General features: G+C 42.8%; 1 protein-coding gene across 12 annotated transcripts in view; it reads left to right on the forward strand.

The window, feature by feature from the left end:
- Positions 1-2,764: 2,764 nt before the first annotated feature.
- The window catches only part of LOC138977037 (muscle M-line assembly protein unc-89-like), a 184,227-nt gene continuing 168,224 nt past the window's right edge, over positions 2,765-18,767 (forward strand). For 2 of the 12 annotated variants that reach the window (XM_070349936.1, XM_070349933.1), the window contains exons 1-3: positions 2,959-3,583; positions 5,310-7,061; positions 17,389-17,467. In XM_070349936.1, the coding sequence (XP_070206037.1) occupies positions 3,560-3,583; positions 5,310-7,061; positions 17,389-17,467 (1,855 nt within the window). In that variant the 5' untranslated portion in view covers positions 2,959-3,559. Of the gene's footprint in view, positions 3,584-5,309; positions 7,062-17,388; positions 17,468-18,767 lie in introns of all 12 variants that reach the window. The other 10 variants (XM_070349935.1, XM_070349941.1, XM_070349940.1 and 7 more) reach the window with 10 other exon arrangements.

Here is an 18,767-nt window from a genome sequence, read left to right on the forward strand (position 1 = left end):
ACAGAACGCCTGAGAAAGCAAAGTCATAAACAAGTCGCGTAAGGCGACATTACTACATTTAGTCAAGCTGTCGAACTCACGGAATGAAACTGTACGCACTGTATTTTTTTCACCAAGACAGCTTCGTCAATCCCCGTGAGAAGGAAATCGCTCACCTCCCACGTGCAAAACGCAGTGATATGCACACGCCAGAATAGCGCGGTAGCCTATTGTACTAAGCAGGAAAGCGCGCTTTTCTGTATTCGTGTTAACTTTCTGAGCTTGTTTTGAATACAACCTATCATATCTATATGTTTTTGGAATTAGGAAACGATAAAGAATAAGATGAAATCATTTTTGGATCGATTTCTTAAATTTTAATCGTAAAACTAATTAATCTATTTTCGTTAATTGTGATCACATTTTAAGAGTAAACATGACATATGTACATATTTTTAGATTCAGAATGTCATGAAGAATACGATGCAATCAATTTTAAATCTGTTTGCGAAAAATCGATTTTAATGACAACTTTAATGAGCAAACTCATTAATTAATTTGTAAGCCTCCAAGCTGAAATGCAATACCAAAGTCCGGGCGTCGTCGAAGATTACTTGACCAAAATTTCAACCAATTTGGTTTAAAAATGAGAGCGTGACAGTGCCGCCTCAACTTTCACGAAAAGCCGGATATGACGTCATCAAAGACATTTATCAAAAAAATGAAAAAAACGTCTGGGGATATCATACCCAGGAACTCCCATGTAAAATTTCATGAAGATCGGTCTAGTAGTTTTCTCTAAATCGCTCTACACACACACACACACACACACATACACCACACCCTCGTCTCGATTCCCCCCTCTACGTTAAAACATTTAGTCAAAACTTGACTAAATGTAAATGTGTGTTGAATTGGGGGGGGGGGGGGTGTCTTAAAAGGGGGGGGGGGGGGTCCACTGTACGTCAGTCATTGGTATAATGATATCAGGAGTATTTTGGATTGTTTTTACTTCGAACAATTGCAGAATTGAAGCGGACTGCAGTCAATTAACCACTCTCTTCTATTAGTTTTCATTCTATTTGCACTTGTGTCCGTGCACGTATTCGTCGATTCATGCACGATTGAGTGTTCTTCAGAAGCTCTTTAGCTTCACTCCTGTTGGTTAGTTCTTCTGTGTGTTAGACGTGTACTCGGCTTCTTGTGAAATAGAGAGTGTGTGTTGGTGTATGATGCGACGATCGTTCTTGTCAGGGGGGATTTTATGGACGATTTTATTATCTTTTCATTTTATGCTGCGCATATAATTTGCAGAGGTTCAACGAACCATAAACAATGTGTCCGCGATTCACCCAGCTAGACATTGGAGCTGACAGTGATAGTGCAGACATTTCCACTCGCTGTGTGCAAATCAGCTTATGTTGTGCATTCGGGCGTTCTTTGAGCATTGTGCATTCGAACACTTTCACAACTGTGGCCTTACGCATTCAGGTAATGGAACATTTTAGTGGACAATAAGTGGCTGTATGTGCAAACAGTCTTCGCGGTATTATCAACTGCGCAAAGTCAGTAAGTTCTCTGTTTGTGAATGTACATGAGCGATTCGTTTAATTTGTTTCGCTATCTTCGAATGTTAGCTTTTGGACGTGTGTAGTCCTCCGAAGACGAAATACGATTGCCCATATCGGCGGGGTGATTGAAAACGGCTGTATGTAACCGTCCGATTTGAATGCCCGCATCACGTTCTCAGTAACAACAACAACAACAACAACAACAACAACAACAACAACAACAACAACAACAACAACAACAAAGTGTGTGGAGAAGATTGTTCAACTGCTTAGTCAGTTAAGACGCAGTTGGTTTTGCGAAACCAGAAGTGTCACTGTGGTAAAATGTTGACTTTGTGTGTGCTAAACACTGGTGATGGCATATCGACAGTTAGCCATTAGGCCATAAAGCACCCACCCAGAAGTTAGTGACTGTGACCGGCTCTTGTCTCTTCATATTAAGACTACAATGCTTGGCCAAGTTTTCTCTCAATAACCGGTGCACTGTCAGATTTCATTTGCCATCGCAACTGCTTGCGTTGTAGCGAAACATCAATTTCTATTGTTCTCAGAAACAGGAAAACTTCAGGCCTCTAAGTGGTTTTATCCACCCCACTTAGTGTTTATGGTAGAAGTAGTAGTAGTAGTACTGCTGCTAGGGCTACTGGAGCGAGACACTCATTTTTTTTATTGTCAACCGAGAGAGGAATACTTCAGCCTAAGTGGTTGTATTTTATCCTGGTGTTAATCGCCTTTTTCTTTTGATCTTTATTGCCCAAAACACTCCTTAGCCTGGTGCAATGTCAATGACAGAGAATTTGTAAGGAGGTTTACAGTCGGCTTGCACGAACACAAAGCTTGTCTGGCCTAGCGAGGCCCGTGATGTTATCCGGAGAAACTAGTCCATCTGGATGTTTTAGCCTGGTCGTAGTTTTCTCGTCATTTTACTTTTTTTTTCTCAAAATAGTTGTTAGGCCTTGACTGGAGCTCCTACTGACCTACTCAGTTTTGACACCAGGCCAAAAGTTTGCTGTCTGTACTGTACGGTATTACCTCATCAAAGAACCATTCTCTGTGTGTTGGGCATTTTACGCTCTATTCATTAGCTCTGTTTAAAGTACAAGGCTTACAGTGTCAGAAGTGTTACTCTCTGCTCATTGGGTCATCAAAGTCCCAAAGCGTAATCATATTGTGTAGCAGAGTTTACTTTACTTTTTTCTGGACGTCAAGTGTTTTTATCAAAAGCGTCGGTCAGCGGAGTGCCGGGCAAGTATAGCGGCTACTGGGGAACCTGGCTGGGCGGTCGGCGGTGTGTGTTGACTTCTGATACCATTCCAATTAACCTTTCGCTAACTACCGCTAAAACACACACTCATGTAACTCCCGGTGACTCGCAACAGGGATTTGGCTTTCGGGTTAAAGCAGCTCTTACTTTGATACCAGGGAAAGGCATGTCCGAGGTCTCAGCGTACCTATTAGTTCAGTTCATAGGCCGAATGAGGATTATGTTTGTGTCTGAGTCTCTCTGGAAAGATCTGGTCAGATGATCAGATGTGCTAGAAGCGCACTTGACACTGAACATTGACAATGACTGCCAACATGGCAGCGTAGCTTGATGGCATTCTACCACCGATATTTTCTTATCATGTTTAGAACTGGTAATCAAAACGGAAAGACCACAGTCTTGCTTATCTGCTGCTTATACAAAGAATGTCAATACATTTTCATTGAGAACTTGACGTACCCAGACCCATCGCTCATTTAAGTGACTGTTCCTTTAAAAGTTGATCTTAGCTGCAGATGGGCCTGTAGGAATGCGCACATTTAAGACGGCGCAGTGTTGAGAGCGGAGTGTGGGTGTGAGAGACTTTAGATGTTGAGTGTTAGCACTGTTATTAGCGGTGCACACTCAACGCCGCAGTTAGCAGAACAGTGTGGATTATCTGCCTTACTTTATCAGGTGTCAGCTCGGTCGTTTTGGATTTTGTGTCAGCTTGGTGTCAAACCTGACCTTATAACACCATAACACCATGTCTTCCCGCTCACCGTCACAGGTAAAGTGCTGGCTTGTTCAGTTTTACCAGGTTTTGTTTGTTCATTTGTTTTTTGATGTGTGCGTTTGGGATATTTGGCTGTGTGAATGTTGATGTGACTGTAAGGATACCTGCCTTCTCGTGGTGATATCTTGTAAATCACGTCAGATCCGTGTTGTGTCGGTATGCAGGAGTCCAGTTAAGAGATTTTATTCCGCGATAAACTGTACTCTTGCATACAGGCCTTTGCGTTTACATAATTATGATAAGAACATCCTTCCATTCGGGCAAACACCAAACATGTGCATCTGGGTAGAGTGGGAATTTGTTGCAAAAATAATGAAAGAACAAACAAACCCTGACTTATATGTCAATATTTAAATCAGTTCAACAAAAAACAAAAACAAAAAACAACAACAACAAAAAAACAACATTGGTCTGACGTTTTCAAATTCAGCTCTACAGATAACTGCCGTGTTAAATCTGTGTGTGTGTGTGTGTGTGTGTGTGGGTGTTACTGGCGTAAGGTCAAGTCGCCTTTGCCTTGAGTCTGCCCCATTTCTTTCTCTTTCTCACTTCTTGATATGCTGCATTCTTCTTCTTTGTTCTCTCTTTGTGTTGGTGTAAGAGCAGGGATTCTTCCCACGATTTCTGCACCGATGAATCACACAACTTGGAGCCTGACAAAAACACGTTGATCAGTTGGCAATATCTCGTTTCACCATCTTATCTGTCCTGATCTTTGAGATGTTGCAGCTTCATCTTATGGTTCTGCTGCACCACCCAACTATTCGCAGTGAATGCAATACACAGCGAGGTGCTTTCGGCCTTGACTAACAACGGGACGGATTTTATTTTCATACAATCGTTGATATATCATGAACGACACCGGCCAAACACATTGGACCGGACTGAACCATGGAGGATGGTGCTGTGACCAGGCGGGGTGATGTTTGCTGTCCGATGACCGCCTTACCTCCCTAGCTAATCACCGGGCCGCTGTTTGACAAGCATGGGGAGGGATGCAGGGGGTGGACGGTTAGCTAAGAAGCAGGGCAAGGATCCCACCTGGACAGATTACGTGCGGCGAGATGGACGGAGTTGGAAGGTGTGTGTGGCCGCAGAAGGGGCCGAGACGAGTCAATAACGGTGTCTGTTGGTCAGCGTTGTCAGGCTGGTCAAGACGTGTCCGTCTGACCTGGAGCAATTAGCCATGTTTGATCTCTGTGTGTGAGGTGGAAGGGGGGGGGAGGGGGGGGGGGGGTGAGACAAACTGAACCGCAAGCGCGACAGGCTTGCTGCAGATGGGTCGAGGGCTTGAACACATTTGTAAGGCCCGGAAGAGCGTTGTGTGTGTGTGTGTGTGTGTGTGTGTGTGTGTGTGTGTGTGTGTTCAGTACAGGAAGTCTTCGAAGATCGCGCTTGTATTGTTTTGTTGTTATGACGTTTTGACATGGTCTGGAGTTTGTGGATCAAAAGTCACATATAAACACACGCACGCGCAATCACACACACACACACACACACACACACACACACACACACGCGCGCTCGCACGTAATATGCACGCGGCACGCACGCAACTAAGCACGCACGCATGCGCGCAAACACGCACAAATACGCATTGTTCACTGTCAGTATCTGTTGACAGCTGTTTATACACACTAACGCATTGTTCACTGTCTGTATCTGTTGATAGCTGTTTATACACACTAACACATTGTTCACTGTCTGTATCTGTTGACAGCTGGAGGACTGCACCAACTTCCAGGAGAGACGCAAGATACGAGCCGCCATCAAAGAGCTGCAGCGAGACGCTCCCACCGACCCTGACCCCCACCCCCACCCGTCCTCCCCCGCCCAGCCTCAAGCTCTCAATGGCCTCCCCAACAACCCGTCCAACGTAGTGTACAGAGCCACGCCCTACACCCCCCTGTCAAACCTTCAAGCACCACCACCATCACCATCGTCACCACCACCATCACCATCGTCACCACCACCCTCATCACCTGAGATGGCGTCGGCGTCTTTGACGTCACGAACAACACTCCCCTACAGGCTGAGTTCTGACAGGCTAGGGACTTCGTCAGGAACAGCGTCTTCACTGGGCAGGGATTCACAGTACAATGCAGTGGACAGCACCTCCCCGCTCTTCGCCGTGATCCCGGACAGGGTCATCAGACGGAGGGACGGCTCTCTGCCCAGAGACATGGGGTCAAGGCTCTCTGCTGCCTCGGCCAGCGCTCTGTCCACTGACCCCGAATCCAGGACGTCCGCCTTCAGAAGGTACCCCTCTTCCAGTGATAGTGCCTTCACGCGGGACGCGCAGTCCAGGCGGTCTTTCTCCGCCAGGGAACCCTACAGCAGCTCTGTATCTAGAGACTCGGGAACCCGGTTTTCCGCCTACTCTGGCAGGACCCCTTCCAGTTCCCTCTCAAGGAATGAACAGTCCGGACTTTCTACCTCAACTTCGTCAGATTTTTACAAACCTGCCTCAAGAAGAGATCCTTCCGATTTTCGTTCCACGGACGCAGGATCCCGACTGTCCGCCTCGTCAAGCAGAGACGCTTACAGGGACTCGGATTCCAGATTTTCGTCCGGAAGAGATCCTTCACTATCTACAGAGACAAGGCTGGGTGTCTCGTCAGGCACACATCCTACAAGTTCTGTTTCGAGGGGGACTGACCCACACCTGTCTGGCACAACTTGCAGAGATCCTTACAAGGACACAGAGTCCAGGTTTTCATTCAGCAAAAAGGACTTTTCCACACCCCTCAAGATAGATACAGAGGCAAGAACTGCTTCCATTGCCAGAGATCTTCACAGGGATTCTGGATCCATGCTTTCAGCTACCAGGAAAGACTTCTCCACTCCCCCCCTTTCCATCGACACGGAGTTCAAACCTACCTCTGCGAGCAAGGATCATCCCAGGTTCTTGTCAGCCAGCGTCTATGACAAACACGATTCCACACACGGGACTCTGTCTCACCCTCGCCCCTCCTCGCCCTCGCACCGCCCCATCTCTCCATCCCCCCATTCCAGGCGCCACTCCGGGGGCAACTCATCGTCGGGAACTCCGTCGGGAGGGCTCGGGTCTTTTTCATCGTCACTGGAGAGTTTGGCAGAAGGCGCTCATATCATCAAACATTCATTGTTGTCTGGCACGGATGCCCCACAGAGAGTCGCCAGTTTCCGTCGAAAGAGTCACGTGTTTTTGAGTGACGGGGATCAGCATAGTCCCCCTCCTCTTCTGCCCTCCCCGAAGAGAGGTGACAGGGGCAGTGACAGTGTGTTTCTGCCAGACAAAAAAACGAGTTTGTTGAGTGCCGGTAGCAGCAGAGGCAGAAACGAGCGTACGTTGTCTGGTGTCTGCGATGTCCCCGATGGCTCTGGTGTGGATGGTGGTGCGGTGCTAGGGAGAGAATCAGTTACCGTGGCGACGGCACCGAGTAGTCTCCCCATCAACCAGACGGAGGATGAGGATGAACTTCTGGACTTGGTGAGTTTTGTCTATTGGTTCGCCCGTTTGTATTTGTTCTCTGTCCGTTTCTGTGCGCGCGGTGGTTGTTGTTGTTGTTGTTGTTGTTGTTGGTTTTTTGCGGTATGTGTGTGTGTGTGTTTGTGTGTGTGTGTGTGTGTGTGTGTGTGTGTGTGTGTGTGTGTGTGTGTGTGTGTATGTATGTATGTATGTATGTGTGTATGAATGTATGTATGTGTGTATGTATGTTTGTATGTGTATGTATGTATGTATGTATGTATGTATGTATGAATGTATGTATTTGTGTGTGTGTGTGTGTGTGTGTGTGTGTGAATAAAAGAATGGCAGTTGTACCTCAGTTGCAAGAATGTTGGTGGTTTTGGGAGAGAAAGAGAGAGAGAGGTTGTGCATGTGTACAAAGCGTGGCGTGTTTAAGTTTTAACCCTACCCTTTTCACGGGAAAAAAGAAGAAAGAAACAAAAGCATACAAGAGAAATACTTAGATAACTAACTAACTAAATAAATAAGAAGATAAATAAAGATGAACGGATTAACCAAAAGAAAGAACGAAACTAAGAGTCGTGTGTCTCTGGAAGCACGGCATCGTCCGAGGCAGAGTGTCGTACTGTAAGCCTACAGTGTGCTACACTTACAGAAAAATGAAATCAAAATTAATTCAAACGAATTTTTCGAGAGGAAAAGAACATAGGGTCAGTTTTCATAGAGTGCTAATATGTCGAGTTCTCTCCCTTGGACTTCTCGCTTTCTCTGTTTCTTCTGGTCTGGCCTGTAACGTTCAGTCCCTTTCCTTCTCCTTTCGTCCATCTGTCTCTGTCTAAAAAGAAGAGAGAGAGAGAGAGAGAGAGAGAGAGAGAGAGAGAGAGAGAGAGAGAGAGAGACAGAGACAGAGACAGAGAGACAGAGACAGAGAGACAGAGATAGATGAATCTTTGTGTACGAGGTTGTGGCATAAGCATACAAGCGAGCTTTTTTTGCACCAGCCCCCGCCTGGAGAGGGACTACTCCAATCACATGTATATATATATACACAGACATTCGTTCGGACAAAAAAAAGAGAGAGAGAGAGAGAGAGAGAGAGAGAGAGAGAGAGAGAGAGAGAGAGAGAGAGAGAGAGAGAGAGATGATGATGATGATGATGATGGAACTTTATTTTTCAAGGATAGAGGTTTAAGGCGACGCCTTTTCTTACAACCGGTCCTTACTTCTAATACAAATATCTAATAAATGATAAACAAGTAAAGCAACATGACAAATAAACAAAGTAAACGAACGAACCAGCAAACAATCGACAAGTAAGCAAACAAGCAAATAAACATAAACAATAAAATGGCAAAGTAAGCAACATACAAATCGAAAGCGAAACATGCAACATGTTAACACATGTAAAGTGATCGACGGTAAAATTCACACGATACCAACGTTTACACTAATGCTAATAATGATTATATGGTGTAAATGATAATGATGATGATGATGATGATGATGATGATGATGATGATGATGATGATGATGATGATGAAGTGATGATGGAAAATCGCAACATAAATTCCACATAATACATATAATAAAGAACATATTTGTGTAATTCATAAAGCTTTGCCAATTGTTGACAGCTACTTGCACGTGTTAAGACTAGTATAGCCATCTAGGTAGACATAAAATGATTATGCAGAGCTTGTTTAAAACTCTTTAGTGAGGTTAATGATCTTATTACAGACGGAATGGAGTTCCACACCATAGCGCCAGAGAAGGCTTGACTAGTTTTGAACAAATCAATCCTGGGTATTGGTGGTAGAAAATTGATAGACCCGTACCTTTCGGTGACTCTGTGAAATAGGTCCTGAATATATTAAACTGTAACTGTTTAACTAGCGGCAGGTAGTTTAGATTCTTTAACTTCAAATCAGCTGATAATTGTGGACCATTTAACATGATTTTAGCTGCCCGACGATGTAGAGAGTTTAATTTTTTCATGTGAATATCAGAGACGCCATCCCAAAGAGTTGATGCGTAATTAATATGGGATAAGATGTGGGCATGATAAAATAGTTTTAGTGTTGCGATATCGACATATTGCTTTAACTTTGATAGCAGAAACAAATTCTTGGATACTTTTTGACAAATATAATGTACATGAGATTGCCATTTTAATTCTTGATCGACTATCACACCCAAAACACGATGTTCCGTTACCTGCTGAACAGGTTGTGATTCCAGAGAAAGATTTAACTTAAGAGGTCGTGACTGGTGTTTTTGTCTTGTTGTAATAATCATGCTTTTTGTCTTTCCTGGGTGCACTATCATAGAATTTTGAATACACCAACTGTTGACTTCATTCAGACTAGACTGTAAGGACATTTCAATTTCTTGAACAGACCTACAGCTTGTGTGAAGCGTCGAATCATCTGCAAAAAATTCGGTTTTAACTTTGGAATTAGATATATGAAGGAGGAGGTCATTAATGAATACACAAAACAAGATAGGCCCTAAAACTGACCCCTGGGGGACTCCACTCTTTAAACATCCTTTGGGAGATGTTTTACCGTTTATAGAAACATACTGTGTTCTGTTGACAAGATATGATTTAAAGAATGAACACGTTGCGGGATTGTTCACGTACAATGCGAGTTTATGTAAAAGTAATGTGTGATCTACAAGATCAAAAGCTTTCTTAAAATCAAGAAATACAGACCTGATATGTCCGAACAATTAATTGCCGATAGCCAGTTATCACATAGTGATGAAAAAGCTGTACTACAGGAATGTTTCGGACGAAACCTAGATTGAAAGTTGTGAACTAATTTGTACCTTTCCATGTAGTTCAGAAGATTCTTCTGGATGTGCTTCTCTAAAGGCTTTGATAAAATAGGAAGCAATGAAATTGGCCTGAAGTTATTAGGGTCAGACACATCTTTATTTTTAGGAAGTGGAACGACCTTTGCCGTTTTAAATGCATCAGGAAAAATATTTTGTTCAATGCAAAGATTATACACATACGTTAGGGATTCCACTATGTACGGTAGGGCTAATTTAAGCAACGACGGGGGGATTTTGTCAGGCCCCATGGATTTATTATTCTGAAGGTTTTCTATAAATTTTCCAACTTCATGTACGGCAATAGTTGGGATAGAGAATGAATCTTGTGATTTCAATTTATGACTACAAAATTCTTTTAGTCTAAACAACAGGGTGTCCCCACCCTCGACTTCTTCATTTACATTTTTAGATTGTTTCAATCGATCAGCCAAACACAGAAAGTGCTCATTGAATTTGTCAGGAGAAATGGCGCTATTTAATCTGCTATTTCTTCTCTGGGATTTACCTAACACTTCATTTATGGCTTGCCAAAGCGTGGCAACATCTTTTTTGTCTTCAACCAATTTATGAAAATGATTACTTTTTGCCTGGCGTACTAACTCGGTAACTCTATTGCGTTGTGCTTTAAATTCTGATTTCCTTTGATTTTTGAGAGAGAGAGAGAGAGAGAGAGAGAGAGAGAGAGAGAGAGAGAGAGAGAGAGAGAGAGAGAGAGAGAGAGAGAGAGAGAGAGACAGAGAGAGAGAGACAGAGAGAGAGAGACGATGACATTGGCAATGACAAATCTTTATTTTTCGAGGGTGACAAGAAAAAGCATAGATATGCTTTTTTGCATCTGGCCCTCGCCCTAAAGAGGGACTAAACTATTTTACTATAACTATGACTAGGAAAAAAAATAAAATAAAAAATAAAATAAAATAAAATAAATAAAATAAAATAAAATATAAAAAAATAAAAACATTAATGGTAGAACATATAAGTTTATGTACATGAAGCGCATTATGTAGAAGCATTGTAGATCATAAGGTAGTGTTCAAAATTGGGTGTAAAGCAATGAAGATAAACGGAAAGTAACCCAACAATACATTAGCTCAGCAAAACAATGTATTACAGAGCCAAATCTTCGTGATTTTGTCACAATAAACCATAATTCCGATAATGAACAACTGTATACAAAGAGAACATACCAATCAAGTTTATTTGTTCATAGAGTTCATTAAATGGAAAGAATATTTGATTCTAAAAGAATCCGTATTGGTGGATTGCCGCAGGGCGTCCGGAAGAGCGTTCCAGAGGCTGCTTCCTGAATAAACAAGACTTGATTTAAATAGGTCTATCCTAGGAAGATGAGTGTTTAGTTTTATAAAGTGGTGCGAATTCTTCAAAGAGAACTTTGAACAAATGGTTTTGGGTGCATTTTCTGTCATAATTTTATGCATCATTATTCCTTTGTTATAATTCATTCTTGACTTTAGAGGTAGGACCCCTATGTTGATGTAGTCTGAGTCGGTGAGAGTAGTCTGTTTGAGTAATACTACTTTTTGCGCTCTTTTGTGTAATCTGCTGAGTAGCTTTAGGGAATTATCACTTGCTGAGTCCCATAGAGTGGATGCGTAATCAATAAGAGAGAGAGAGAGAGCGTCTCTTTTGCACCATGAAATTACCGTACATTGCATTGTTTTGTACCTTTATGTTCTTCTCACTTCTTTCTTCTGCGCCGTTGTTTTCAACCTGGTCGTTGACGTTTGTATTAAGCTCATCGGTGTTCGTAGTATATCCGAGAGGACACGAAAAGAATAAGAAGCCAAATGAACATGACGTGAAAAAGCTTCCACACGTAACAAACACAACGACGTGACCCACAAATCGCCCTGTAAACACACAGCGAACGTTTATTGTCATTGTTCAGGAGGATCAGCCCACACATTAAGCTGCACGTCAAAACGTTAAATGATCGATTTACAGGTATTGTCACCCCCCGTTGTTGATTTTAAAATGTTACGCCTACAACCACTAGGGGGGGGAGGGTGACTATTTGATCTATTACATACATCGTATTGAGTTAAGGTCGTATGCTCCGCAAGGAATTTGGCTATACTGCACACAGACTAGAAAGAAAGAAAGAAAGCAAGAATTTAACAAACAAAGAACAAAATAAAAATAAAATAAAGAAAGAACAATAAATAAATAACAAGAACAAATAAACACGAACAAAACGTTAAAAAAGTTAGCTTGTTGTACTCGATAAGTTGTATTTAATTCATTGTATGAGATATTGTTAATTGTTATTGATTTGAATAAAAAATTTTGAAATAACAAGAACAAATAAACAGACAGAAGACGGTCGGTCGAACACAATGTTTTGCTCGTGACTGAACTTGCAGCATGTAATTAATTTGTAGATGAGTATACAGTTATGCGCTATTATCAACTCCGGTCGTTTTTGATCCATTGATCCTTTCTGTCGGCCAACCAAACCAGATTTAGAAACAGGCAAGTGGATCTCGTATTCGGTTCTAGTGTGCTCACCATCTCTTTGTATTATCAAATTAGAGGTGGCGTATAATATTTTCTGTTTGAATAACAGTCCTCGTGGATCAATCTCTTTGTTCACCTTAAAGACTGCAGGCAGGCTGTTGGTATTGCGGGTAGGATTACAGATTGATTGAGTTGTCGTTCTTGCTCCGTTGCCTTCTGGTATCCCAAGTGTCAAGGACATGACACGTGCTGTTTTGTGAGAAATTCGTATAAGTACACTTGCACCAAAGAAAATATGCTTCCAGTACCTATGTCAAGTTTTTTTTGTAGTCTTGTGAAAACGAAATATGCGTATATACAAATAAATAAATAAACAAAGAAAAAAACAAACAAACAAACAACGGTTACTTAAACGGAAATGGAGTACTTGTTTTACAGGAAGTACTTCCCACGTTTCACAGATATATATATATATACATATGTATATAAAGCATCAGATTTAGCTGGTGAACGGTGGTAAAATAGTCTTTGCAACAGTCACAGTATATAAACCGTAACATTTTGTTTGCACTTTGATGAATACCAGCTTGCAATGGGATTCCCAACTGTGTCTTTGGAAGTGAACGCAAACCCTGGTTGAACGAGACTGAAAGGCTATAAGTCCTGTGTACCCACGATATGCATGGCTCATTGTATCTGCATAGTGTGAGGTTCTGCGCTAATATAATTTTGTTTAACTTTTCTCTCTCTCAGATTGTAAGTGTTTGCATAAAGATACATGTTGTTGTAAATCGCTATGAGCTCTAACGAGAATGAGGCGATTCATAAGTGAACGTTATTATTATCAATCCATGTATTCTTATGGCTGCAATGAGTGAAAAAGACGTGAACGCGTTTAATTAGGCGAGGGCTGTCAATAAGGAAATTATTGTGGGTCAACATTCGAGATTGACTCTCCAAGCCCAGGAAGTGTTTGAGCGGTGGTATAGGTACACAGTCCCTCGCCGAGCAAGGGGCTGTATTACAAAACTTGGAAGGCACGACTGGTCCAACGGTTTTACTGAAGAAAACGAAACCCCACAACGCTGGCTTCAATACAGAGAAGACTTTGGTGGCAGTGTAGGAGAAGCATGCACGACAGGGACTTCTGTGTTTCGTGTCTCGGTGATCATGGGCGTGCTATTGACCCAGTGGCGGATCCTGTGTTCGCTTTTCATTTCAAGACTGAAGGGTGCTGTTTGTTCTGATTCAGGGCTTCTTTCTGAAACGCTGCGATATTGACTTCTGCTTGGTTAATAACCGCGTTCTTTCGCACCGAATATTCAAGTTGGCTGTTGTGAGCAGTTCGCCAAATCTGAAGACAAGAACAGTGTGATCTCCACACTGAAAGCAAAGCCCAAAACATGTGCAGCAAGAGTTTAGGTTGGTGAAGATGTAAAGCGATTCATTCCATGATATACATGTTTTGAATCAGCATCCTTTGCGTTGTGAATTCTGCTGACAGGAAGTACGAATGTTTTGAAATGAATCTCCGTAGTAAATGTGGACTCTTATAATCTTTTGATGTTGTGCAGTAACTGAATATTTTACACGTGGCTTTCGCTGATACATAAAGGGGACACAATCCCAAGGCAGGTCGGTCACTGAAGGACATTCTGTTCCAACAAAAGGGTAAGCTGAAAAACGAAACAAGGTATCACGCTGGAACTTAGTATGGCAACCTCTGTTTGTGATATTTTCCTGGATGTGTAAAAACAAGTTCTTTGAAGCGAGACCAGTCCTTGACCTTGGTTATGACCGACGGCTTTCTAACCTCGCAGAAGGCACGTACGTCATTCACACGTATATTGCAGGAGTCTAGCTAAAGAGTTTTTCCGAGTTCCCGCCAGTGCGACGTATTAGTGTCATTTCCTACCTTGTTGTGTGGTGAAAACAATGAGTGTCACACAATGGAGGAGACTGGCGACGTCTTGTGTTTTGCTGGTGCCGCTGGCATAAGAGGCCAGTTCAGTGTCACGACCCTCCCTAAGTGCTTTGGTCATCGAGTGTTTATACTGTAGGCGACGACAACACAGCTGTTATAGATGTGTGTTCCGGGTCTCTTCCACAACGCGCGTTTTTGTGTGACCTTCTGTGAGTGTTTTGGTCACTGAGCGTGGACTTGGAATTGGACATATCGATAGATGTGTGTCGATGGTCTTCTCCACAGTGTGTGTTCTTTGGTGGAGAGGGTTGGCCTGGCCTGGCCTGGCTGAATGATTGAGAAACTGTCCTTCAAACCGTAGTGTGTTCTGAGACCACGCTTCTCAACAGCAGAGGTTGACTACCACAGAATAGAGATTCACGGACTGTGACGATTTTTGAAGATGAGACACTTCAAGGCGAAGGAAGAAATAAGAAATGCAGAATTGCCTTTTATCTTTGAAGAGCATGACAGCAATATACAAGACCCATGAACTCTTGTTATTTTTGTTGTTGAGAGATTAGACACTTCAAGGAAATAAGAGATATACAGACTTGCCTTTTAGGGCATGACAACAATATAATACAAGATCCATGAAATCTTGTAATTTTTAGAGACGAAACATTTTGTGCTTTAGAAAGTAACATGAGATGCAGATGGCCTTTTTTTTGGATAAATGTAAACAATATAAGAGATTCTTGTTGTAGTAACTTTTCTAGATATGAGAAACTTCGAGCTTTAGAATGAAAAAAGAGATACAGAATGACCTATTATGGAGACACGACAACAATGTACAAGATTCGTGTAATCTTGTGATGTTCAGAGATGAGACACTGTCAACTTTGGAAATAAATACAACATACACAATGTTTTGTTTTTAAAGAGACATGACAACAATATGTAAGATTCCATGACTTACTTGGTTTGCAGAGATGCGCCGTTTAGAGTGTTAGAAAATAATCTTGAAATAAGAGACACGTGGCTTGCGTTTCACAGAGCATGACAGCAATGGGCAAGATTCATGGACGAATTGGATTTTCATAGAAGAGAAAAAAATGATACGGACTTATCGTTTAGAGAGACATGAAAGAAAATGTGCAAGATTCATGGACTATATTGTGATGTTCAGAGATGTGACATTTTGAGCTCTACAGAAAAGAATATGCAAGCATGCCTGCTTTTCTAAAGATATAATAGAGACTGACGACATTATGGTGTATTGCCGCAGTCCTTGTGTCGGAAATAAACAATCTTCCTTGGTGTTTTAATGTTTAGAGTATTTGAGTTTGAATTCTCGTGACATTCTGCTGTGCCGCAATCATTCTCGCCATGGAGGTGAAAGTCGTAAGTAGTTTGTTTCTTTGATTTATTTGTGGGATTGCCTCTGTTTAAATGCAAAATCCTTCCCGTAAAAACAGTACGGCTCACCGTCTCAGACCTGGCTAGGCTCTTGCATGGAATAAAACCATCCCTCCACTTGGTCACATACCGAAAATGAACAGCCTGGCTGCTCCCTGTGCGCAGTGGAAATGTTTTGATTAATTAATTTGGTAATTCTTAAGAAACTCATTCATACAAAAATTTCCAACTCATCACAGCTAGTAGTTAGGGGGTTGATTTGTGGTATGTGACCAGGTGGAGGGACGGTCTTATTCCATGTGACCAGGTGGAGGGACGGTCTTATTCCATGTGACCAGGTGGAGGGACGGTCTTATTCCATGTGACCAGGTGGAGGGACGGTCTTATTCCATGTGACCAGGTGGAGGGACGGTCTTATTCCATGTGACCAGGTGGAGGGACGGTCTTATTCCATGTGACCAGGTGGAGGGACGGTCTTATTCCATGTGACCAGGTGGAGGGACGGTCTTATTCCATGTGACCAGGTGGAGGGACGGTCTTATTCCATGCAAAAGCCTGGCCAGATCCGAGACAGGGAGCCGAGCAGTTTTAGAAGGAGTGTGCTTTAAATACAAATTCGTCCCTCATCGGACAGACGTAACTTGATGCAGAGCCGGAGACCATTGAGGTTTCAGGTATAGACAGAGACAAAGTTCGAGTCAAAAAGTGCGCTCACAACCAGAGACACGGAACAGAAACAGAAAAACAGCCGTACTAAGAGAGAGAGAGAGAGAGAGAGAGAGAGAGAGAGAGAGAGAGAGAGAGAGAGAGAGAGAGAGAGAGAGAGAGACAGAGACAGAGACAGAGACAGAGACAGAGAGACAGAGAGACAGAGAGAGAGCAGGTCACCGTCGCTCTAAACCCCGTCTCGGCTTTCAGGAGTCACCACATGGGGACCACAATACAAAAAACTTCCAACTGCGACAAGGAATGCTTATTTATACAGCGCTTGAACATTGGAGAAATCCTAACAGGGCTAGTACAGAGGGAGAGCACAATGGTCACTTATTACAGGAGTCGTGTGAAGCAAGGTACTAAAGGTCTTTGCGTATCATGACCAAAAGACCTGGGGAGCTCCTGTGGACTGCATTGAATTTCTGACAGTTTTGCCTACCACCGCCATTGTAGGAGTGACAAAGTTGTATGAATAGTGTGATGCTCGGACGAGCAGATTAGATTTTGCTGAGAATAGCAGTGTAACGAGGCAATCGTATCTCTTAGCGTGAGCAACACGGTAAACAGCCGCCTCCACCCCACCCCCCTCCCACCCCGCCTTCTTTACCCCTTGCGTCCTCTCCCTGCCACCCCTCTGCCTTACCATGCTAGGTCTCACAGCTACCTCACCATTGTTGTTCATAATCTGTGTGTGTGTGTGTGTGTGTGTGTGTATGTGTGTGTGAGTTAGTGGGTGTGTGTGTGAGTTAGTGGAGGGTGTGTGTGTCGGGGTTGATGCGCGCGCTTGAATACAAAGATGAGATGTGGTGCCGTTTTTCTGTGATCGTTTAGATTTGTCTACTTTTGAGTTGGGGTCAATAGTGATATTAAAAAATAAGTGCTAGGAGATCAATTAGTCAATTTGCTGCTTTGAAAACGAAATTCAGGGGTGCATGAAATCTGCAGAGTGTTTGACTTTGCACCATGACGACGAAGCGGTTGGTTTGTGTGTTTCAGCTATGCACCACGGAAGACATCAAGGATCGTCTCAAGATCCGGGCCCGACTCAGGCACCTCAAGGAAGCTCGCCAAGAAAGTAAGTCTCACCCACAGACACGTACGCACTAGCGCACACGCTCACGCACGGCCACGCGCGCAAGCAGACTTACTCAAACTTCTCGATTTGTTATAACCCAACCAAACCCGATCCTATAAAGTAAAAAAACAACAAACAAAAAAACAACCACCAAACCACCGGTAATTCCTAACTCAACCCGTGACTTCCCCCACCCCTCCAACCCGTCCCTTTCCAACGTAAACGAGAAATAAATCTGATAACACCTTCACTTAAAGACACCATTTTGTCTAGATTCGCCTTAAAAGTTGCTTACATTAGTAACATTTTACATTCAGAAACCAAAGTAAAACCCAGAAATGCTATCCTGACCTTTATACCAAAGTTCGAGAAGGGGAAGGGAGGGGGTAGGGGATAGTGGGTGGGGGTTGGGGGATGGTGTGGATATAAGTGGATTGAAGACGGAGGAGAAGAATAGAAAAGATGACCTTCGAGCTTGGACAGGTGTAAATAAAAGTAATTAATGTTGCCTTTTTGTGTGTGAAGGATAAGGTTGACGTGTAAAGAAGCCCGCTTTGACAGATGAGTTTGTGGTACAAGCATACATGTACCGGTAGCTCTCATATCCCTGACCGTTGATAACAACCTTGAGGAATGAAGTGTTGATAAAGGCACACTCCTTCTTGTGAAAACAGTTGGGATCACCATCTGAGATGTGGCTAGGCTTTACCGTCATACAAGACCACCCCTCCACTTGGGCATCTACCCACAACGAACAGTCTGTGTGCTCTTTGTGCACAGTGTTTATGAATTCATTTCTAAAAAAAAAAAGCCTGTCAAATTTACAAACTTAAATCATAAAAAAATTCAAAGGTAAGTGCATGTACTCTAGATTAACAATCTTTGTGGAAAGGAGGAAGCTGTTAACGAGTAAACATGTTGTCCTTTCCTCTGCATGGCTAATTCGTGTTTTATGTTTTATGTACACACTCATATTTTTTTTAATTATCATTTTTGTTAGTTGTGTGAATGGAACTGTTCTCATTTTGTGCTTGTCGATGTCGATGTTGAATCGCACGTTGTCCCGAATGTAGAAAGTTGCATGCATTGTCTGCTCGAGAAAGCGGTGCTCTTGATTTACAATTAGCAGGGTGTTTGGGTTGAACAGACTTCGGCATGTTTACTTCTATTTTATGGCCGGGTATGCGACAGTAAGAGTTGTTTGGAAGACGAAAGTTCTGAAAAGACAAAAGCTGTGCCGACACGTTTCACGTTGCCCCCTCACGTCTATCCCCGTTCACTTTCCGACCCTTACTTCTTG

Source organism: Littorina saxatilis, linkage group LG9 (genome assembly GCF_037325665.1).
Source record: "Littorina saxatilis isolate snail1 linkage group LG9, US_GU_Lsax_2.0, whole genome shotgun sequence".
NCBI lineage: Eukaryota > Metazoa > Mollusca > Gastropoda > Littorinimorpha > Littorinidae > Littorina > Littorina saxatilis.